General features: G+C 45.0%; 1 protein-coding gene across 1 annotated transcript in view; it reads left to right on the forward strand.

Moving 5' to 3' along the window:
- The first annotated feature begins 8,619 nt into the window (after positions 1–8,619).
- LOC120033173 (neuropilin-2-like) overlaps positions 8,620–24,119 on the forward strand; it is a 72,123-nt gene continuing 56,623 nt past the window's right edge. The window contains exons 1-2 of the mRNA XM_038979455.1: positions 8,620–9,394; positions 18,241–18,418. Coding sequence (XP_038835383.1) covers positions 9,322–9,394; positions 18,241–18,418 — 251 coding nt within the window. The 5' untranslated portion in view covers positions 8,620–9,321. The remainder of the gene's footprint in view (positions 9,395–18,240; positions 18,419–24,119) is intronic.

The following is a 24,119-nucleotide window of genomic DNA, read 5'->3' on the forward strand; positions in this document are numbered from 1 at the left end:
TGTCTCTTTACGGTCTCTTGAATTCTTAGATGGTCTAGAGGTGTGTAGAGGATTCTTATCTCGCTTGTTTATGTTTGGGTGCTTCCTCAGAACTGTTTCTTGGAACACTCCAGAAATAGCCTGCCCCCATATGGCCCAAACATGCACTGCACCGCATATAGTCACTGCCAAGTGAGTGAATGAACTGTAACAATTACTTATATTGTGAGCATGTTTTGGTTCAATGGATATCTGCAAAAGAACTAAGTCAACCACTGTGGGTCTGGTTGCTATTTTAGCACGAAGACTTTGGTAGGATTGCGAGCTATTGAATACTTTCTGTCTAACCTATAGATGTGACACAGGGAGGAGGATACATTTTTGTTACACTCCAGTCCAGATGTGCACATATCTTACAGTAGAGAGAGTCGCCAGGCAGATTAGTGGAAAGTGTATGTGTATAATTGCTACCCTGGGTTGGGCAGGCCTATGCAGTGGGTGGGCTGGAATTCGGTGGTGAAGAAGAGCCGTTTTGAACAGTAGACAGGCGGGTACTCAAGGGCGAGGTCTATTCTCAGCGAAGGGGAGAACAGACGTCAGCATGCGTTGCGTTGGAAATTAATGTGTCAAAAAAAAACAGAGCACTGTGGGACCAAATAAAGAGGGTCTTGGCATTCCCTTAGGATGCAGATTGTGTTCCCACGTTACTATATTTTAAGAAATATAATCATCTTTTTCTGCTACGATTTGAAAAACAACTAAATAAGGAAACATTCTAAATAAAGAAAAAGAAAAGGATTAGGAGTATTTAAGACCGGTGAGGCTATACAATGGAATTTGTGGTATGTGAGTATGGAGAGCAGGTTCAGATAGTAGACCATTGCATGTGGTGTGATTGATTACAATGAATAACAAAACCTCCCTCTGTTTTGCTCACACTGCCTAACCTTGCCTAACCCAGGACTTTGGGTCAAATAAAGTCCAGCCCGGCCTTATCTTCTGCTCTGAGGAAGTTTAGAAGGCATCTGTTGTTCTTTCAGAGGAAAGAGATAGCTGATAACCATGCTCACTCAACCTCCATTGACCAAACAATTTCAAAGGGTGTTTGATTAGTTGGCTGATGAGAGAGAGACACACTTCCCTTGTTTTGTGGGGAAGGAGTGGTGGAGGACGGAGTAGTGGGTGAATGAGTGGAGAGGTGTGGAGATGGGGTGACAGTCAGGATGTCACGTAGGTCAGGTGACACCTCAGGGCTGTGGGCAGAGCAGGAAGTGACCTCGCCTAGGCTGAGGATCCTGGTGGGCTGTTCGCTCTCCCTCTTTCTCTCTTCAAATCAAATTTTATTAGTCACATGCGCCAAATACAACAGGTGTAGACCTTACAGTGAAATGCATACTTACAAGCCCCTAACCAACAGTGCAGTTTCAAAAAATATGGATAAGAATAAGAGATAAGAGTAACAAGTAATTAAAGAGCAGCAGTAAAAAATAACAATGTATACAGGGGGGTGCCGGTACAGAGTCAATGTGCGGGGGCACCGGTTAGTTGAGGTAGTATGTACATGTAGGTAGAGTTAATTAAAGTGACGATGCATAGATGACAAGAGAGAATGGCAGTGGTGTGGAGGGTGGGGGCAATGCAAATAGTCTGGGTAGCCATTTGACTAGATGTTCAGGAGTCTGATGGCTTGGGAGTACAAGCTGTTTAGAAGCCTCTTGGACCTAGACTTGGCACTCTGGTACCGCTTGACGTGTGGTAGCAGAGAGAATAGTCTATGACTAGGGTGGCTGGAGTCTTTGACAATTTTTAGGGCCTTCCTCTGACACCGCCTGGTATAGAGGTCCTGGATGGCAGGAAGCTTGGCCCCAGTGATGTACTGGGCTGTTCGCACTACCCTCTGTAGTGCCTTGCGGTCGGAGGCCGAGCAGTTGCTATACCAGGCAGTGATGCAACCAGTCAGGATGCTCTCGATGGTGCAGCTGTAGAACCTTTTGCGGATCTGAGGACCCATGCCAAATCTTTTCAGTCTCTTGAGGGGGAATATGTTTTGTCGTGCCCTCTTCACAACATGTTGTGCTTGGACCATGCTAGTTTGTTGGTGATGTGGGCGCCTCGCTCTCTCTCTCTCTCTCGGCAGGGGGCTGTTGAGTGAGGAATGCCTGATGCCTCGGCAGGACAGACGCTTTCTGTCTCATAGAGACATGGGGCACCTACATACATGCACGTACACACACACACACACACACACACACACACACAACTGGACACAGAAACAGCACACATGCGCTAGTTGTAGTGTACATATACACTCTAGGTATTTTTTTATATATTTTTAGGGTGTAAGTAACTGTTAACACACACACTCAAAACCGCATGTGGTACATACGGTATAAACATGTGGGCGAACATGCTCACACACACACAGAATGCATAACCCGTAGGGGGCCATAAAACATACAGACACTGACAAATAACTGCAGGATTCTGCAACATCGGCCAAAGGGGCTGGCAGCCTGTCTGGGCTGCCTGTCTGGGGCGACGCCCAGGAGCTCAAATTAGCCAATCACAAGTGACGTGTGACATGGAACCTCTGAGGCTATAGGTAGAATCCCGATTGATTAACGGGGTGTTAGAAATCTGTGAAATGACTGGGTGCCTGAGGGCCTGAGGGCCAACTTAGATTGACATCAGACGGAGGCTACACACATGCCATGACACACACGTCACATGACCTGCACCAAGGGCATTGTGGTCAGACATTCAACTAACGTTTAACTAATGTCCTACATGACTTCTCCACTGCACTCCCATTGAGTCTTAATAATGGACTCGCTAACTGATTAACCCCCTAAAGTCGATTGACGCGCCGATGCGTACATAACAACAAAAAACATTCAAATCTGTCCGTTTAAAAAATCAATCCACCTTATCCGGCAGTGCCTCACTTCTGCATCTGCGGTGAAAGGTGGCAGAGCTAGAGCTGTGTTTGTCAGACCATGAGACATCCCAAAAATCAATCTTCTCACAAAAAAACGTCTGTAGCTTCCGAACAGTTTGACTCACAAAAAGGATGGTGTCGCGGGACTTGTCTGAAGGTAACTGGTACTGGTTTAAAAAATTTAATGGGAGAATGAAGATAGTTTTGTGCCAACCCCCAAAAAGTTGTTAAATATGTAAAAACATATATATATAAAAATGTAAAAGAATTGTCTATGTATACACAATACCCCACAATGACAGAGAAAAATAGTTTTTTAGAACATTTTGCAAATGTATAAAAACATTTTTTAACTGAAATATGACATTTACATTTTAGAATAAAGCTGTAACGTAACAAGATGTGTAAAAAGTCAAGGGGTATGAACACTTTCCGAATGCACTGTGTATATATACAGTGCCGGTCAAATGTTTGGACACACCTACTCATTCCAAGGTTTTTCTTTATTTTTACTATTTTCTACATTGTAGAATAATCATCAACCTATAAAATAACACATATGAAATAATTTAGTAACCAAAAAAGTGTTAAACAAATCAAAATATATTTTATATTTGAGATTCTTCAAAGTAGCCACCTTTAGCCTTAATGACAGCTTTGCACACTCTTGGCATTCTCTCAACCTGTGGTAGTCACCTGGAATGCATTTCAATGAACAGGTGTGCCTTGTTAAAAGTTATTTTATGGAATGTCTTTCCTTAATGTGTTTTAGCCAATCAGTTGTGTTTTGACAAGGTAGGGGTGGTATACAGAAGATATCCCTATTTGGTAAAAGACCAAGTCCATATTATGGCAATAAAAGCTCAAATAAGCAAAGAGAAATGACAGTCCATCATTACTTTAAGACATGAAGGTCAGTCAATGCGGAAAATTTCAAGAACTTTGAAAGTTACTTCAAGTGCAGTCGTAAAAACCATCAAGCGCCATGATGAAATTGTCTCTCATGAGGACAGCCACATTTAGCTCCTACCGTCCTATAGGCAGAAACTCAAACAGGATGTACCCGTGACTAGAATTATTCAACGCCTGTCTAACCAATCGGAATCCACGCTTCAAGATTGTTTTGATCAAGCCGACTGGGAAATGTTCCGGGCAGCCTCAGAGAATAATATTGATTTATACGCTGATCCAGTGAGTGAGTTTTTAAGGAAGTGCATTGGAGATGTTGTACCTACTGTGACTATTAAAACCTACCCTAACCAGAAACCGTGGATAGATGGCCAGCATTCGCGCAAAACTGAAAGCGCAAACCACTGCATTTAACCACAGAAAGATGACTGGGAATATTGCCAAATATTAACAGTGTAGTTGTCACGACTCCGACCGAGGCAGGCTCTCCTTCCCGTTCGCGTGGCGCTCGGCGGTCGTCGTCACCGGCCTATTAGCTGCCACTGATCCTTTTCTCCCCCTCCTTATGTGTTTATTGGTTACACCTGTTTTGTATTAGGTTTGTAATTAGTTGGGCTTATCAGTCAGCCGGCCCGCCCGTTTCTTTGTGCGGGATTGTTAGTTGGTAAGAGTGGTGTTTGTTTCGATCTACGTTGTTACTGGACTGTTTTCGTTCCCCCCCGTGTCTGGGGTTGTTTTATGAGAACACCCAGTGTATAGAAGGGTGGCCTAGTTTCTCAGTGTTCATTAAAGAACATTTGTTATTGCACCTGCTGTTTCCTGCGCTTGACTTCGCACTCCGACACCCAGTCCTTACAGTAGTTATTACCTTCGCAAGGCAATCAAACAAGCGAAATGTCGGTATAGGAACAAAGTGGAGTTGCAATTCAACGGCTCAGACACGAGACGTATGTGGCAGGGTCTACAGGTAATTACGGACTACAAAAAAAAACAGCCACGTCACGGACACCGACGTCTTGCTTCCAGACTAACTAAACACCTTCTTTGCCCACTTTGAGGATAATACAGTGCCACTGACGTGGCCCGCTACCAAGGACTGTGCTCCCACCTCTCCTTCTCCATGGCTGATGTGAGTAAGACATTTAAACGTGTTAACCCTCGCAAGGCTGCTGGCCTAGACAGCATCCCTAGCCATGTCCTCAGAGCATGTGCAGACCAGCTGGCTGGTGTGTTTATGGACATATTCAATCGCTCCCTATCCCAGTTTGCAGTCCCCACATGCTTCAAGATGGCCACCATTGTTCCTGTACCCAAGAAGGCAAAGTTAACTGAATGAAATGACTATCGCCCCGTAGCACTCACTTCTGTCAACATGAAGTGCTTTGAGAGACTAGTCAAGGATCACATCACCTCCACCTTACCTGCCACCCTAGACCCACTTCAATTTGCATACCGCCCCAATAGGTCCACAGACGATGCAATCGGCATCACACTGCACACTGCCCTATCCCATTTGGACATACCTATGTAAGAATGCTGTTCATCAACTACAGCTCAGCATTCAACACCATAATACCCTCCAAGCTCATCATCAGGCTGGAGGCCCTGGGTCTCAACCCCGCCCTGTACAATTGGGTCCTGGACTTCCTGACGGACTGCTCCCAGGTGGTGAAGGTAGGAAACAACATCTCCACTTCGCTGATCCTCAATACTGGGGCCCCACAAGGGTGCATGCTCAGCCCCCTGCTGCACTCCCTGATCACCCATGACTGCGTGGCCATGCACGCCTCCAACTCAATCATCAAGTTTGCAGACGACACAACAGTAGTGGGCTTGATTACCAACAACGACGAGACAGCCTACAGGGAGGAGGTAAGGGCACTCGGAGTGTGGTGTCGGGAAAACAACCTCTCACTCAACGTCAACAAAACAAAGGGGATGATCATGGACTTCAGGAAACAGCAGGGGGAGCACAGCAGTGAAGAAGGCGGAACATTTTAAGTTCCTCGGCATACACATCATGGACAAACTGAAATGGTTCACCCACACAGTGTGAGGAAGAAGGTGCAAAAGTGCCTCTTCAACCTCAGGCGACTGAAGAAATTTGGCTTGTCATCTAAAACCTTCACAAACTTTTACACATGCACAATTGAGAGCATCCTGTCGGGCTGCATCATCATTTCACAAACTCGCATTAACACCTGCTAACTATGTGTATGTGACCAATACAATTTGATTTGATTTGAAAGGAAGTCCAAGACTTATCTCTGCTGCAGAAGATAAGTTCTTAGTTACCAGCCTCAGAAACTGCAGTCCAAATAAATGCTTCACAGAGTTCAAGTAACAGACACATCTCAACATCAACTGTTCAGAGGAGACTGCGTGAATCAGGCATTCATGGTCGAATTGATGCAAAGAAACCACTACTAAAGGACACCAATAAGAAGAGACTTGCTTTGGCCAAGAAACACAATGGACATTAGACTGGTGGAAATGTGTCTTTTGGTCTGATGAGTCCAAATTTGAGATTTTTGGTTCCAACTGCCGTGTCGTTGTGAGACGCAGAGTAGGTGCACGGATTATCTATGATCTATTATCTATCTATGTGTGGTTCCCACCGTGAAGCATGGAGGAGGTGTGATGGTGTGGATGTGCTTTGCTGGTGACACTGTCAGTGATTTATTGAGAAGGCACAAACCAGCATGGCTACCACAGCATTCTGCAGCGATATGCCATCCAATCTGGTTTGTGCTTAGTGGGACTATCATTGATTTTTCAACAGGACAATGCCAAACCTCCAGGCTGTGTAAGGACTATTTGACCAAGAAGGAGAGTGATGGAGTGCTGCATCAGTTGACCTGGCCTCTACAATCACCCGACCTCAAGCCATTTGAGATGGATTGGGATGAGTTGGACCGCAGAGTGAAGGAAAAGCAGCCAACGAGTGCTCAGCATATGTGGGCACTCCTTCAAGACTGTTGGAAAAGCATTCCTGGTGAAGCTGGTTGAGAGAATACTAAGTGTGTGCAAAGCTGTCATCAAGGCAAAGGGTAGTTACTTTGAATAATCTAAAATATCAAGTATGTTTTAAATTGTTTGACACTTTTTTGGTTACTAAATGATTCCCTATGTGTTATTTCATAGTGTTGATGTCTTCACTATTATTCTACAACGTAGAAAATAGTACAAATAATTTAAAAAAACCTTGAATGAGTAGGTGTGTCCAAACTTTGGACGAGTACAGTGTATATATAAATTATATTTATAATTCCTGAGTCATTTTATATCTCCTAGATTTAGCACAGACACTTTCAAAACCTTGTTTCTGATTATACATTTTTTGAGTGTCATTTTTGCCATTGATGAATGTGTTATTCAATGCGTTTCTGGGCTTTAGTGTAAAGGCCAAAAATCAATATTTTATCAATATTTTTTTTACATATGACCATCTTAAAACAGTTTAGCACCCCCTCCCTCCCCCAACATCTTCGACTCGAAAGAATTAACAAAGTGTCATCAAAGATAATAAACAGTATTCTCTCATGTAATATAGCTAATATTAGCCTGGTAACAGATGTGGTCGTTGGTCAAGACAGCACAGACCGATCTGGGACCAGGCTAATGTGACGTCCCTTTTCAATTAGCTCTGGTCCAGGGCGTTGGTGCAGCTTGCTAATGTTGAGCCTACCTGTCCCTTGCCTTGGACCAGAGCTACCCTCTCATGTACTGTAAGCAATGGGAATCTGCCTGGGCTGGACCATAGAGGCATTTCTCAAGCAGCAGAGTATTTTGGGCCAGGCAGTGTGTTATTAAAACCAGTGTGGCTGTATTTAGGCAGCCTGATTGTAGGGCTGTTTTGTGCCGGGCTGGGTGGGTTCCCTCCACGAGGCAGCAAGAACATATGACTTTGAATGTGTCCCAAATGGCACCATATTCCCAATGTAGTGCACTACTGTTGACCAGGGTCCTATTACATAGGGAATAGGGTGCCATTTGGGATGCAAGTCTAAGCCTCAAACCACTGTTTGATGTGTGCTGTGGTAATGGGGTGAGAGAGCCGCTGTATAGAGGAGCGCACACACACTCACACTCATTCGCATACACACACACAAACACGGCCACCGTATGATATATTGTTGACTAAAAATATATATAATTGACCTAGGCAAGTCTGTTAAAATAACTAATTATTATTTACAACGACAGCCTACCCCGGCCAAATTGTACTCCACCCTATGGGTGTGATACAGCCTGGATTCGAACCAGGGACTGTAGTCCAAATGTTCTCTCAACCTTGAAAGATGAAGCCGTTCCCATGTAGTCCACTGAGATGCAGTGTCTTAGACCACTGCGCCACTCGGGAGCCCTAATGCATGTACTACTCTCCTTCCTCTATCCCCCCACTTATTCCCCTTTTTGTCTTTGGTTTCTTTGGTTCTTCTCTCTTGAAAATAGCCTGTGGACATGCTCCCGAGCCTGAGTTTATAGTGTGTGTGTTATCTGTGGAACCCTTATCTATTGGCATCATGTGAAGTGTGTGTGTGTGTGTGTGTGTGTGTGTGTGTGTGTGTGTGTGTGTGTGTGTGTGTGTGTGTGTGTGTGTGTGTGTGTGTGTGTGTGTGTGTGTGTGTGTGTGTGTGTGTGTGTGTGTGCCCGCGCGCTTGTGTGTTTTACGAGTGTGCGCGTACTCCTCTATGATCAACGACCAACCGGAGGCGGAGCCGAGGCGCTGACTGTAATGAGATAGCTGCTCTGTTCAAAAGTGCTATTACACACACTCTCACTCACTCACATGCCGCTGGAGCGCATAGACACTCCGGTACAGACAAAAACACTAGATGAGTGGTGCCAGAGATGGAATGAATTCTCCTTCGGAAGATAATGTATTTATGTTTGTCACAGTTCTCATGATTTGCGCTCCATTCCTGTCCGAAATACGAAGACTTCTTGTCGGTTGATAGTTCAGGCAGCTGTGTCTCAGTGGTCGTAAATGCAGGACTAAATGACCGCAGTCCTGAATCGCTGTGAGCAGAGAGAGAAGGGGAGAAAGGCAAGCGCTTCAATCGTCTTTTGAGGTAGACTAAGACCCGCTTATCAGAGCCTGTAGGAAATAGCCCGGAGGTTCCATATCAGTGGACATGCTCTGTATGGAACTGGGGAATCAAGAGGAATTTATTTAATCCACTTTGCTCGACGAGGCTCAATAACTCAGTCATGACGAGAAGATGAAAGTTATAAAGTGTGTCTTTCAAGTAGCCTATAGGCCTACTTCGGAGGGAAAGCTGTTCACCGCTGTCTTCAGCCTATTTTTATTAAATTAAGTGCACTTGGAACAAACATTATTCGTTGCTTGTTTGAGTAAAATAGGCAACGTGGAGTAATAACATTTGTCCCTACATTTTCAGCCAAAAAGGGGTGTGGATTTTCTTGATGGACAACTAATTTGATCCTGGGAGGTAACATTTAAAAACAACAAGACATCGAACATTGCCAAAATGGATATGCTATCATCGCTGATTGGATTTTTACTTGCAATTTGTCTAACACTGGGAGTCTGTGGAGACCAAGGTAAGTTTACGGTCAGTTCTCAGGAACGCATGGGCTGTCAAGAAACGTGTCCGAATGTACCCGACGCTACCCTTTATGGGTGATTTCATTTCCGAATATGCTTAAAATTATGAAAAAAAAACTGAAAGCTCATAGTTTAAAAAAAAATTAGGCCTGCGTCTTGGAGACTGACAGGTAGCTTGTTTTTCTCTGCGTTGGAAAAACTCGTTTGGTTTTAAAGCGCGATCTCCATCTGTTTCAAATCAGGAATTTCAACACATAGGCCGTGAATGGCATCAGATATACATTGTCTGATAACCAGTAGATAGATAGATATACATTGTCTGATAACCAGTAGGCTATCATGTGTAGTGTAGGCGCACTCATCATTCCCACAAAATGTTCTCTCAACCTTGAAAGATGAAGCCGTTCCCATTCGTTATCCTAGTTTGTCCAGAACAGTATTGCTATTCTACCCTTTTCGTATGCCAAGAGTAATTTGACAATATTTCACCCATGAAAAATGACTGGGTGATAAATAATTTGATACTCAAAAAGCTATTCTGTTATCCCAAAAAATAGGAGGTAATTACCATTTAATAGAAGTTGCCATAGCATGTTACATGTTAAAAAGTTCCACTGCCGTTCATGTTAGTCAGGTTTTGTAATTTTATGATCACAGGAAAAAAATTGGAATAACCCTACATACATTAGCCTATAATAGCCCAATGACTCTGCTTTGTAGGGTGACAATTCCATAATAATTAGGGGGAAAAACGGACATACTTTATTTTTGCTGTTGTGTTTCTTGGTTGAGTTCATGAATGAATGATAAAGTCTAAACGCGTCTGTAGACACAACATTGCCTATCCAAAATAATGCGCCTCGAAGTGGTATTTTGCTATTAGTGGATAATGACAAGAATATTAGTTAGACTAACCATCATCATCATTAACATCAACAAGGACACCAGCAACAACTCGCTCATTATCTCAAGAGCCTCGTTTTGCAATCATGGTGATGGTTTGTGCCTCAATCGCGCGTGTGCCCCGGTAGCTCGAGGCGGCGCCACACAATCGGTTCTCCACTCGCGCTGCAACATTAAAACCAGACTACACATTTTGACAAAAAGGCCACCTTCCATTCCATTCAGGGAATCGTGATGATTTTTAAGCTAGCTGGCTTGCTTCTTAAGTCGCAGTAGTTGTGTCCATAATTAATGCACAAGAGTTGTTTCTGTGGTTGTAGTTTTGGAATCTTGTGCAAGTCCCGACTCCTGATATAGAGCTCTCCTGAGCTTTAAAACACGGTCTGGTTTCTCACTCCCGTTCTGCTCTGTGCCCTACTCAGTGTCTCCTCCCTGGCTGGTTTACAGTGCTAGTCATATGATTGTTCCTTAGAATGTGCTCCAAAGTGTGTGGTGTGTGTGATTCATGTTTGTATACATTCAAGTGTGCATGTGTGTGATTGGGTTGGTACCTGCCCTAGAGAGATTCAATATGGCCTGTTTGCAGTGCTGGCTGCCTGTGTGCCCATTGATCAAAGACAGACGTGGGCGCTTGGCAGCTCTCCCCCAACTCGCTCAGATACCTCAGCCTGCCAAAGCACTCACTGTTCCAGCCTTCTCCTCTCCTCCTCGAAACAGCACGGCTTGTAACATACACACAGCAGCATGAGAGAGAGAAGAGATGTGGGAAAGGCAGGAGGTTGTGAGAGAGAGAGTGACAGAGATGTTGTGCAGAACAAGAGCATGTTTTTTCCGGACAAACGCCAGAGAGAGCGACGGGAGGGGGTTGAGTATCAAACAGCAGATAACAGCAGGGTCACCGAGTTATAAGGGCAGAGGGCAGGAAGAGGAACTGATGATATTGGGCGTGCGAAAATGAACACTACACCGGGGGTCAGAGAGCAGAAGGGGGACCATGTATCAAACAGTGGAGAGACTCTATTTTTAAGTCTGTGTCTTTGTCCCTAATAGCACCCTATTCTGTATTTAGTGCACTACGTTTGACCAGAGCCCATAGGGCTAAAGGAGGGAATAAGCTCTGGTCAGAAGTAATGCACTACAATACGGAATAGGGTGACATTTGGGATGTACCTAATGTAACCACAACAGTGTGACTCATGATTGTGTTAGTATAATTAAGTCATTCCTAATAATGAACTAGTAATTAACTCACGGATGTGAACATACAGGACCAGAGTGTGTCTTCACTGTCTCTGTATGTTTCCCTTCCTGTCTGTTATGATGCAGACGAATGAAAAGCTATATTTTCCTCCTTTCTCTCTGCTTGCTTCTTTCTCGCCCTCGTTCGCATCTTTCTCTTGTCTCCCCCGCCTCACTCTCTCCCTCTCATTGCCCCCTGTCGCCCACCCCCCACTCCTTCACACTCTCTCTCCCCCAGCATCTTTTTTAATCTCCCCCAGACTCCTATAACACATCAGCAGCGGAGAAACAAGGTCAGGACTGTAGTTATTAGCATTCAAGAGCTGAAAAACAAAGGGGCTGTGGTTCAATACCTTGTCCAGGAGAGAAGGGCTGGGGGGGAGGAGAAAAGGGGGCACGCCAACCCCCTGGAACGAAGCGACTAGGGTGAAATTAAAAACAAGGCCACCATAAATAATACACCTATCGGCTAGCTGGTGGCCCCTCGGTCTGCTGCTTAGTGTGTGTGCACGCACTCACACACAGGTCATTTATCTGGACAGCAGTATTTTAGCAAGCCAAAACCCAGCGAAACACAACCATCTGCTTGTGGTCAATTGATCCATTGATTAATTGATTTCTATACCCACCCCAATGCATTTAGTTGATTAGCCAAAACCACTTAGCCTCTTATGAAGACACATGTATGGGTGTTCTAACTCAGGAGAGAGAGAGGAAGCTTTAGTCTAGCTTGCTATTGGTGAATTAGGGAAAGGTAAAGGGGGATACCTAGTCAGTTGTACAACTGAATGCATTCAACTGAAATGTGTCTTCCGCATTTAACCCAACCCCTCTGAATCAGTGGGTACCAAATCTGGTTGTTCATATTGGAACTGCAGTCTGATACGTGTACATTTGAGTGGCTATGTTATAACGACGATTTCTGCTGCATATTAGGATTGTTACATTTTTTTCTTAATCCTTAATATAATAGCGATATACATTATAATATGTCATTTAGCAGATGCCTTTATCCAGAGCGACTTAGTGTGTGCATACAATTTTGTATGGGTGGCCCCAACGGGACGGAGGTCCATGATACCAACGTTGTAAGTGCGATGCTCTACCAACTGAGCCATACAGGACACTTGAATATGATCTAAAGGTAGGTAGTGCCTTATGGTAGGTGTCTAATGATTAAAGTAAAGAGCTTTGAAAGTCAAAAATCCCTCCCTCCCTCCCTCCGTCCAGTCTTGTGTGGAGTGGTTAGATTAAAAACAGTCGCGAAGACAGCCCCTGTGTAGGGATGAATGGATGAACGAATAGTGCCTCTCCTCCTCTCTCTGTCCCCCGGATTCCCTCTCTCGAAGCGATATCACTTTTTAATTAAGGTTGGGGAGAGAGAAAGAGAGAGAGAAAGGGGAGAAAGAGAGAAAAAGAGCGAATGATGGCAAGATTTATAAAGGCCTCTTCCACACATTTGCAGCTTATCACAAAGTGTGACGCCACAGTACGCGGATAATACCGCTAATAGAAATTGGTGCATACACACACACACACACACACACACAGATATGCAGATACTGTATACATAGACGGAGACTTGTCCAGTAGATTTGAAGACATTGACGCACAAATTTTGCTTGCAGCCAAGTTCACGCACACACACACTCACACAGATGCACATACACGCCCTCACCTCTTATTGCAACATATATGTTATATACTATATGTCAACAGTGTTCATGTATGTTGGGGTCCCTATGGCATGTCTGTGCAGTGTTGTGTGTGCGTGTGTGGAGAATAGATGGAGTCCTGAGCCATTACAGACACAATAATTCATGAGGCTCCCTCTCTACCTCATCCTCCCTCCTTATCAGACAAACACACATGTACCTATAAGACATAGTGCCCCGAGAAACAGACCGTATATTCATAAAAACACAAACATACACATTCTCCACCCTAACAGAGGACTGAAACAAAGACATACCCAGTCCATCACATACACACACCCCCCCACCCACACACACACCTCTCCCCTGCATGTACTGCTCATCCAGGGTCAGTCCCCACGGGGATGGTCATGTCTTAATGAGCCTCGTCAGGCTTTCTCTCTCTCCCTCCTCACACTGTCTTTCTTCCTCCCCTTCAATCACCTCCTTCCCTTCTCTGTCCTCATCCTTATCCGTCTCACAACCTTCCTCTGCCTCTCTCCATTCCTTCTACCCCTCTCTTTCTCAATCCCTCTTATTATCTCCCACTTTTTTGTCCCTCTCCCTCCATATCTCTCCCTCTTCTCCCTCACCCCCCCCCCTCATCATCCTCATCCCCTTCATCTATCCCTCTTTACCTGCCTTTCTCCCTGCTGGCGTCCCTCTCTCCACCCCCTCCGTCCCCGTCACCCTCCTCCTTAGCGGCACATGAATGGTCTGCTCAGCTCAGGGAGCAGAAAAGTGCAGAGGCTGCAGGATTCTCCCAAATGGCTTAATCTTCCCCTGGCGGTACTACTGACAGCCCCGCACACCATTTGGAGAATACAATAGGAGACATGGGCTGCGTCCTAAATGGCACCCTATTCCCTATATCCCCCATACTCAACTGGCAGACCGTGGACCGGAACCAGAACGGGGTCAATACGGACTGCGGGTCCAGGAAAAAATACAAAATAAATATATATACACACAGTATCAGTCAAAAGTTTGAACACACCTACTCATTCAAGAGTTTTTCTTTATTTTTACTATTTTCTACATTGTCAAAAGTAATAGTGAAGACATCAAAACTTTGAATTGACACATATGGAATCATGTCGTAACCAAAAAAGTGTTAAACAAATCAAAATATATTTTATATTTGAGATTCTTCAAATCAGCCACCCTTTGCCTTGATGACAGGTTTGCACACACTTGGCATTCTCTCAACCAGCTTCACCTGGAATGCTTTTCAAACAGTCTTGAAGGAGTTCCCACATATGCTGAGCACTTGCTGGCTCCTTTTCCTTCACTCTGCGTTCCAACTCATTCCAAACCATCTCACTTGGGTTGAGGTTGGGTGATTGTGGAGGCCAGGTCATCTGATGCAGCACTCCTTCACTCTCCTTCTTGGTCAAATAGCCCTTACACAGCCTGGAGGTGTGTTGGGTCATTGTCCTGTTGAAAAACAAATGATAGTCCTACTAAGCGCAAACCAGACTGGATGGCGTATCACTGCAGAATGCTGTTGTAGCCACGCTGGTTAAGTGTGCCTTGAATTCACAATAAATCACAGACAGTGTCACCAGCAAAGCACCCCTACAACAGCACACCTCCTCCATGCTTCGCGGAACCACACATGCAGAGATCATCCGTTCACATACTTTGCGTCTCACAAAGACACGGCGGTTGGTACCAAAAATATCCAATTTGGACTCATCAGACCAAAGGACAGATTTCCACCATTCTAATGTCCATTGCTCGAAGCAAGTCTCGTCTTATTATTATTGTCCTATAGTAGTGGTTTCTTTGCAGCAATTTGACCATGAAGGCTTGATTCACGCAGTCTCCTCTGAACTGCTGATGTTGAGATGTGTCTGTTACTTGAACTCTGTGAAGCATTTATTTGGGGCCAATCTGAGGTGCAGTTAGCTCTAAAGAACTTATCCGCTGCAGCAAAGGTAACTCTGGGTCTTCCTTTCCTGTGGTGGTCCTCACGAGAGCCAGTTTCATCATAGGCGCTTGATGGTTTTTGCGACTGCACTTGAAGAAACTTTCAAAGTTCTGGAAATTTTCCGCATTGACTGACCTTCATGTCTTAAAGTAATGATGGACTGTCATTTCTCTTTGCTTATTTGAGCAGTTCTTGCCATAGTATGGACTTGGTCTTTTACCAAATAGGGCTATCTTCTGTATACCACCCCTACCTTGTCACAACACAACTGATTGGCTGAAACGCGTTAAGAAGGAAAGAAATGACTACCTCATGAAGCTGGTTGAGAGAATGCCAAGAATGTGCAAAGCTGTCTTTAAGGCAAAGGGTGGCTACTTTGAAGAATCTCAAATATAAAATCTATTTTGATTTGTTTAACACTTTTTTGTTTACTACATGATTCCATATGTGTTATTTCATAATTCTGATGTCTTCACTATTAGTCTACAATGTAGAAAGGTTGTGATTTGACCCCTGGTATCATATAAAAACACATAAGACATGGAAGAATGTGTTGAATTGCAGGAAATTAGCTGTAAAACATTTTTTTTTAAACTCTGTCCCATGCAAAATGTGTATACTTGTAGTAAATGAACTTAAAAACTGCAACATTTTCTCTGCCAACAAGAGGTGCGTGAACACTTTGGGGTCGCATGGGTTGCGAGGTTAGGAGTTGTTACTATGCTGATAAATTACATTATCCATCCGGACCTTTGTCACCAAGGAAATTTGTGTGACCAGACCTTCTCAAATAGTACTTGAGTACCCCTGCCCTCTGTAGTGTACTACTTTTGATCAGAACCCTATGGGCTCTGGTCAAAAGTAGTGCACTAAATCGGGATAAGAGTGCCATTTAAGATGCAGACATGGAGGTGGGGAGAGAAGAACACGCCATATGCAGACTTTACAGTCCTGCCTGTCTGAGTCCTCCAGGGGAAATAGAGAGACTCTTTTCTTTTGGTTATCTTTCTATTTAGCTGCAGTATTGAGTGATAGGTTGGACTGGCGTGTGGGGGGATTGTGTGTGTGTGTGTGTGTGTGTGTGTGTGTGTGTGTGTGTGTGTGTGTGTGTGTGTGTGTGTGTGTGTGTGTGTGTGTGTGTGTGTGTGTGTGTGTGTGTGTACGTAAGTTTGTGTGAGTTTCTATCTGTCACGATCGTCAATGGGAGAGAGAGAGGACCAAGGCGCAGCGTGTTGAAAATACATCTTCTCTTTAATTGGAAGAAGGACAACGAAACAAAACAACAAACAGACGACCGTGAAGCTATAAATCCAGATAGTGCTGACACAACCACTACACATAGACACAGACAATTACCCACAAAAACCTAGTGCCTATGGCTGCCTTAAATATGGCTCCCAATCAGAGACAATTAATGACATCTGTCTCTGATTGAGAACCCTTCAGGCAACCATAGACACAGCTAGACTTCTATACTAAACATAAACCCAACTACTCTAATAAACCCCCTAACCTTACAACCACCCTAGACACTACAAAAACACATACATTCACCATGTCACACCCTGACCTAACTAAAATAATAAATGAAAACAAAGATAACTAAGGCCAGGGTGTGACACTATCCAAGTAAGGACGGTAGGGTTTTGCTATTATATCAAATGTCACCAAATCCTAAGTGTGCCTCTTATAAAACACAATAGTCTTGAAAACGTCAACACTTGAATAGTCTATTATATTTCAACCCTCCAATCTTTTTCCCCGCTTCCTTTGATGAGGTGCTCACATTACTGGGAATGGGTGAAGCAGATGAAACAGAGCATTGAGTCATCGCCATTTCCATTGATATATCCTCATATTCATTGGGCTTCCGAGTGGCGCAGCGGTCTAAGGCACTGCATCTCAGTGCTTGAGGCGTCACTACAGACACCCTGGTTCGAATCCAGGCTAGATCACAACCGGCCGTGATTGGGAGTCCCACAGGGCGGTGCACAATAGGCCCAGGATCGTCCGGGTTGGCCGGTGTAGGCCGGCATTGTAAATAAGAACTTGTTCTTAACTGACTTGCCTAGTTAAATAAAAAATGAATAAAACATTCCTTTTCAGATGGTCAGGCTGTGTTCCGATTCTCTACCCATCTCCCGATGTGTACACTTGTGCACTCCCCCTCATGGATTTAAAAGGAATGAACTGGTGTAGGGATGATGGTGGAAACTCCCTCCAGCGAAGCTTGCACCAAATGCATGAGGGAGAGTAAACGAATGCACACTTCGGGAGAAGGGTAAAGAATCGGAACGCAGCCTCTGTCAGCACGGAAAGAGTTAACCACCCCTAGCATCGTTGTCATGGTGAACATTGTGGAGAGACATTTTTGTCTTCCTAATCTGGCCTTCCATTTAGAATAATAATGACCGGAGAATCATATACTGCAGTAAAATGACTGATGAGGGGCCTCACTGTATTGTCTGCCGATGTGTTAGTGTGTGTGCTTTGCGTGTTTGTGTGAGATAGGGAACGGCGAGTGAGGCGTGGGCGTACGGCTAAAATTAAGGCTTTGTTACTCCGGCTTCTCATTACAGAATCGGGGTGAACCCTTGCACCCCTAGACAGGTGGTCTGCTGTCACTTCCTGTCTGGGCCAGCCGAGCGATGCTATTGGCAGGCTATTGTTCCTGGGAGAGAGCCGATAGGATCAGGGAATGTGTTCTAATGTTTGCAGATTGCCTTGCCAGAGCAACAATTACATTTAAAGAATGCTCCCGGAGGAGAGATAAGAGCCATGGTGTGGGGTTAGTTTGTCTGCATGGGAGAGGGACGTGTGAGTAGTTGTCTATCTTGTTGCTGTAGTAGAATTAGTGTGAACACTACGTATCTTTGACACACGTGTTAATACAAATCGTACGTCACTATATCACGAATCATATCCCTATGGAATAAGAAGACAAATTCTCGAATCAATAACTTTGTAGATGTTTTGAGTCTGTGTATCAACCATCTCTCTCTCCCTCTCTCTCTCTCTCTCTCTCTCTCTCACACTCTCTCTCCCTCTCTTTCTCTCTCTTCCCCTCTCTCAGGTGAGGGGTGTGGGGACACCCTGGATGCCAGCGACGCAGGGTACATCACGTCCCCGGGCTACCCTCTGGAGTACCCGCCCCACCAGAATTGCCAGTGGGTCATCACGGCCCCGGAGCCCTCCCAGCGCATCGTCCTCAACTTCAACCCCCACTTTGAACTGGAGAGACTGGACTGCAGGTGAGAGAGGGGGGGAGAGGGGGGATTGGGGGGAACGGGAGAGAGGGAGGCCTTTTGGGTATGCTCAGGCTAGAAAAATGGTAGAGGGATGAGGAGAAGGAGAGAGGGAGGGAGATTGACCAGGGATCGTTTTAACTTCAGATCTGCCTTCAACTGGTTATACATATGTAACAGTGTCCTTAGTTAGCCACAGTTACCATTTTGGCCATGACAGTAGGTGAGAAAGGGATGGTGGATGAAAGAATAGAGAGAATGGTTGAAAGAAAGACACTGATGATGTTGTGAAGTTTACAGGAAAACAGACTAGAGAGAGAGTTCAGTGCAGCTATTACGGGCTAGATGGGGACCAGCTTGGTCAGTTTCCTCTTTCAAAGAGATGTATAATATGAATCATATGCCTTTCTATTGTCTCTCTGACCTCATAGGAGTCAGTAATCCTGCTCTGGCCTGGCTTCAACCCTTGCCTCCTACTGCTCTCTTAAAGCTGCGCTATGAATACATTTCTCAGCCATTTCCTGGTTGCAAAAATTCTAATAGTTCGCCAAATTTCGGTTTACGTGACAAAACAAGCAAGTATAGTGTAGAGAATCATTCTACTATCTAAATCGTTGTGAAACATATTTTCCTTAAGCAATAGTTTCAGCTGTTTGAAGCTGGTGCTCAAAACAAAGTGAAACATGTTAAAACGAAACGTAACCACGGGAAGCATAGAAATGGCGCACATAGAACAGATAATGTAGTTGTGTTGGCTGCCGTCTTATCGGCTCTTAACCAACCATGCTATTTTGTTTGTTTTTTCCCATTGTTCGTAACTTGTTTTGTAATGTTGCTGCTACCATCTCTTATGACCGAAAAGAGCTTCTGGACATCAGAACTGGGATTTCTCACCTCAGATTAGACGAAGAGTTCTTCTTCAATGAGTCGGACGGGAGGGATATACTACTACAGACACCCGACCAGGTCCAGATCCCCGTCATTCGCTGGAAAAGGAAACTGAGATTTTGCGGGAAAAGATCAGGGTGCCTTGTGAGGATCAGGCGACGAGTGGCTAATCTGCCTTTGCCTTCCGTCCTGCTAGCTAACGTTCAATCGCTGGAAAATAAATGGGACGAACTGAAAGCACGTATATCCTACCAATGGGACATTAAAAACTGTAATATCTTATGTTTCACCAAGTCGTGGCTGAACGACGACAAAAAGAACATTCAACTAGCGGGTTATACAGTCTATCGGCAGGACAGAACAGCAGCCTCTGGTAAGACACGGGGCGTGGGGCTATGCATATATGTAAACAACAGCTGGTGCACGATATCTAAGGAAGTCTCAAGTTTCTGCTCGCCTGTGGTATCTCATGATAAGATGTAGACCACACTATCTACCTAGAGAGTTTTCATCTGTATTTTTCGTAGCTGTCTACATACCACCACAGACAGATGCTGGCACTAAAACAGAGCTCAATGAGCTGTATACCGCCATAAGCAAACAGGAAAACGCTCATCCAGAGGCAGTGCTCCTAGTGTCCGGGGACTTTAATGCAGGGAAACTTAAATCAGTTTTACCTCATCATCATGTTAAATGTGCAACCAGAGGGAAAAAAATTCTAGGCCACCTTTGCTCCACACACAGAGACACGTACAAAGCTCTGCCTCGCCCTCCATTTGGCAAATCTAACCATAATTATATCCTCCTGATTCCTGCTTACAAGCAAAAATGAAAGCAGGAACCACCAGTGACTCGGTCTATGAAAAAGTGGTCAGATGAAGCAGATGCTAAACTATAGGACTGTTTTGCTAGCACAGACTGAAATATGTTCCGGGATTCTTCCGATGGCATTGAGGAGTACACCACATCAGTCACTGGCTTCATCAATAAGTGCATCGATGACATTGTCCCCACAGTGACTGTACGTACATACCCCAACCAGAAGCCATGGATTACAGGAAACATTCGCACTGAGCATCAGCTGTTCCGAACGACTGTGTGATCACGCTGTCCACAGCTGATGTAAGTAAGACCTTTAAACAGGTCAACATTCACAAGGCCGCAGGGCCAGATGGATTACCAGGACATGTACTCCGAGCATGCGATGACCAACTGGCAAGTTTCTTTACTGACATTTTCAACCTCTCCCTGAGTCTGTAATACCAACATGTTTCAAGCAGACCACCATAGTCCCTGTGCCCAAGAACACTAAGGTAACCTGCCTAAATGACTACTGACCCGTAGCACTCACGTCTGTAGCCATGAAATGCTTTGAAAGGCTGGTCATGGCTCACATCAACACCATTATCCCAGAAACCCTAGACCCACTCCAATTTGCATACCGCACCAACAGATCCATAGATGATGCAATCTCTATTGCACTCCACACTGCCCTTTCACACCTGGACAAAAGGAACACTTATGTGAGAATGCTATTCATTGACTACAGCTCAGCATTCAACACCATAGTGCCCTCAAAGCTCATCACTAAGCTAAGGACCCTGGGACTAAACACCTCCCTCTGCAACTGGATTCTGGACTTCCTGACGGTCCGTCCCCAGGTGGTAAGGGTAGGTAACAACACATCCGCCACGCTGATCCTCAACACGGGGGTCCCTCGGGGGTGCGTGCTCAGTCCCCTCCTTTACTCCCTGTTCACTCATGACTGTACAGCCAGGCATGACTCCAACACCATCATTAAGTTTGCTGATGACACAACAGTGGTCGGCCTGATCACCGACATCTATGAGAAAGCCTATAGGGAGGAGGTCAGAGACCTGGCAGTGTGGTGCCAGGACAACAACCTCTCCCTCAACTTGATCAAGACAAAGGAGATGATTGTAGACTACAGGAAAAGGAGGACCGAGCACGCCCCCATTCTCATCGACGGGGCTGTAATGGAGCAGGTTGAGAGCTTCAATTTCCTTGGTGTTCACATCACCAACAAACTAACATGGTCCAAGCACACCTAGGCAGTCGTGAAGAGGGCACGACAAAGCCTATTCCCCCTCAGGAGACTGAAAAGATCCTCAAAAGGTTCTACAGCTGCACCATCGAGAGCATCCTGACTGGTTGCATCACTGCCTGGTATGGCAACTGCTCGGCCTCCGACCGCAAGGCACTACAGAGGGTAGTGCATACGACCCAGTACATCACCAGCGCCAAGCTTCCTGCCATCCAGGACCTCTATACCAGGCGGTGTCAGAGGAAGGCTGCTCTCTCTGCTCCCTCACGGCAAGCGGTACCGGAGCGCCAAGTCTACGTCCAAGAGGCTTCTAAACAGCTTGTACCCCCAAGCCATCAGACTCCTACACCCCCCCACCCTCTTCTATGCTAATGCTACTCTCTGTTATTATCTATGCATAGTCACTTTAATATCTCTACCTACATGTACATGTTACCTAAATTACCTTGACTAACCTGTGCCCCCGCACATTGACTCTGTACCGGTACCCCCCTGTATAGCCCCGCTATTGTTATTTACTGCTGCTCTTTAATTATTATTCTTATCTCTTACTTTTTGGGGGGTATTTTCTTAAAACTGCATTGTTGGTTAAGGGCTTGTAAGTAAGCTTTTCACTGTAAGGTCTACACCTGTTGTATTCGGCGCATGTGACAAATAACATTTGATTTGATTTGATCTACCGCTTCTTAGACTTGCTTTCAACGTGAATGAGATCTATAACTCCCATTTCTATGTGGCTCGGGCGGCTGTTGTCCTTGATGATGTCCTTATCTGGACTTGTGTAACATAGTGCTCTATTAAAATCCCACTAGTCATAGATAGCATGTGCAGTTCTGTGATAGACGGATAAAATGAATGTGCTCACTGTCGATAAGCAGTATTTCATGTCCTTTTTGGGTACTGTATTGAGGGCTTAGAGAGAGAGAGAGAGAGAGAGCAGGGGTAGAGAGAGAGAGAGCTGGGGAGAGAGCAGGGTTGGAGAGAGCTGTGGAGTGAGCAGGGGTAGAGAGAGGGAGAAAGAGAAAGTTGAAACGCCTCCTCAGAAATGCTATACTTTTTTGGGGGGGATTGGTTTTGAATTTGCCTGAGGGGACTGTGTGTGAGCTCAACCTTTGCCTTCTCACACTTCCACTCAGCTGTTTGTGTGTGTGCACGCGCTCATGCACGTGTGGGTGTGTGTTTCTTTGCGCGTGCACGTGCTTCTCTGTATGTGTGTGTGTGTGTGTCCTTATTTCCGCGTGTATACCTGCACATGCACACACGTTTGTGAGCGTGTGTGTGATCGGCAGGGGAAACCCATGGCAACCACTATCCATTCCACATCCAATTCCCGGTCCTCAGAGAAAAAAGAACATACTTTACAGCCCCATTAGAAAAGAGAGACACATCAACAATGTTATTTATTCATAGACCAACCTATAACTCCCTTTTCTCACTAATGCTGCTATGGCCTTTTTATGTAGGCTCCCAACTTGCATCCTGTTCCCTGAATGGTGTTTTGACCAGAGAACACTGTACTGCATAGGGAATAGGGTGCCATTTGGGGGACACACACACACAGATTTAGTTTGTTGAAGATGTGTGCCTTGGCCCTCGGGTCCAAAACAGCAACAAAACAAAGTGGAGAAAGCCAAAGTGCAGCCCGACAGGCCAACACGCCTCCTCTCCTCCCACAGAGTGCTTTAGACTGGGTTCAAATAGCTTCCAGTTAGTGTTTGTGGTGCAGCTGTGTGTTGCTTCCTCCTTCCTGAGTGATTAGGCATCGCAGTATGTCTGACTGAGGAGACAGGAGGGAGACTTGGAGTTTTCCTCTTCTGGTTTGAGGTGAGGGAGCGGTAATGCTGGACTGTATTCATTAGTGCACACCGTAACAATTTTTTTGGCAACGGAAAACATTTTGAAACGAAATCAGGAGTTCCTTATTGGACAAGTTCAAGTTGGTCCCTCCTCGTTTCGGCCCGTTTCGTTCTTAGTGAATACACCTCTGGAGGGGCAGGAGACTTGGTCAGGGTATTATTTAAATGTAATCTGAATATACTGTATTTTTTATGTAAATATTACAAATGGACTGTGTTTATTGTAAATAGGTGATATAGTTGCGAGAGTTGTAAAGGGCTTTAATCTATGGACAATTACAGTTCTATGTAAGCCATGTCTTTTTTATGTCATCACATACACATACTCATCACATACACACGCACATTCACACACACACACATTATGACAGTGCCATTGTCTCTCCTGAGAGTAGATTACTCTGAGACCCTGAGCATGTGAACTCAAGGAAAGAGTTCAGTTGGCCCACCTAAGGTCACCTAAGGTCAGCCTTACTTTATAACCCACAACATACTGATGAATTAATCCCTCTCCCGGCCAACCAGCACTTTTCCTGGGTTCAAAGAGCCAAGGCTCAGGGAGCTTCAACCGCACAGACCATCACTGCTGCAGCAATAAAATATCCTGTGTTATGCAGACTTCACATATCTGAGGTGGCACTTTAATTCAGACTTTCATTTCAGGCAGAGTCCGGCAGGGTGCCAAATGGCTTTTACCTCCAAGCCCAGAGTTGATTGATGTGAAAAAAAATGCAATAATGGCTGAGGTGAAATATCAAGCCAATATCTCTAATGCAGTCTGCCATTGGCTGGGACCAGGGCTGAAGGGATGATACCGATATGGGGTGCAGGACCTCATATAACCTCATATAAATATCTTGGAATTTTAATTGATGACAGCCTCTCTTTTAAATTGCAT

This window comes from Salvelinus namaycush, chromosome 40 (genome assembly GCF_016432855.1).
Source record: "Salvelinus namaycush isolate Seneca chromosome 40, SaNama_1.0, whole genome shotgun sequence".
NCBI lineage: Eukaryota > Metazoa > Chordata > Actinopteri > Salmoniformes > Salmonidae > Salvelinus > Salvelinus namaycush.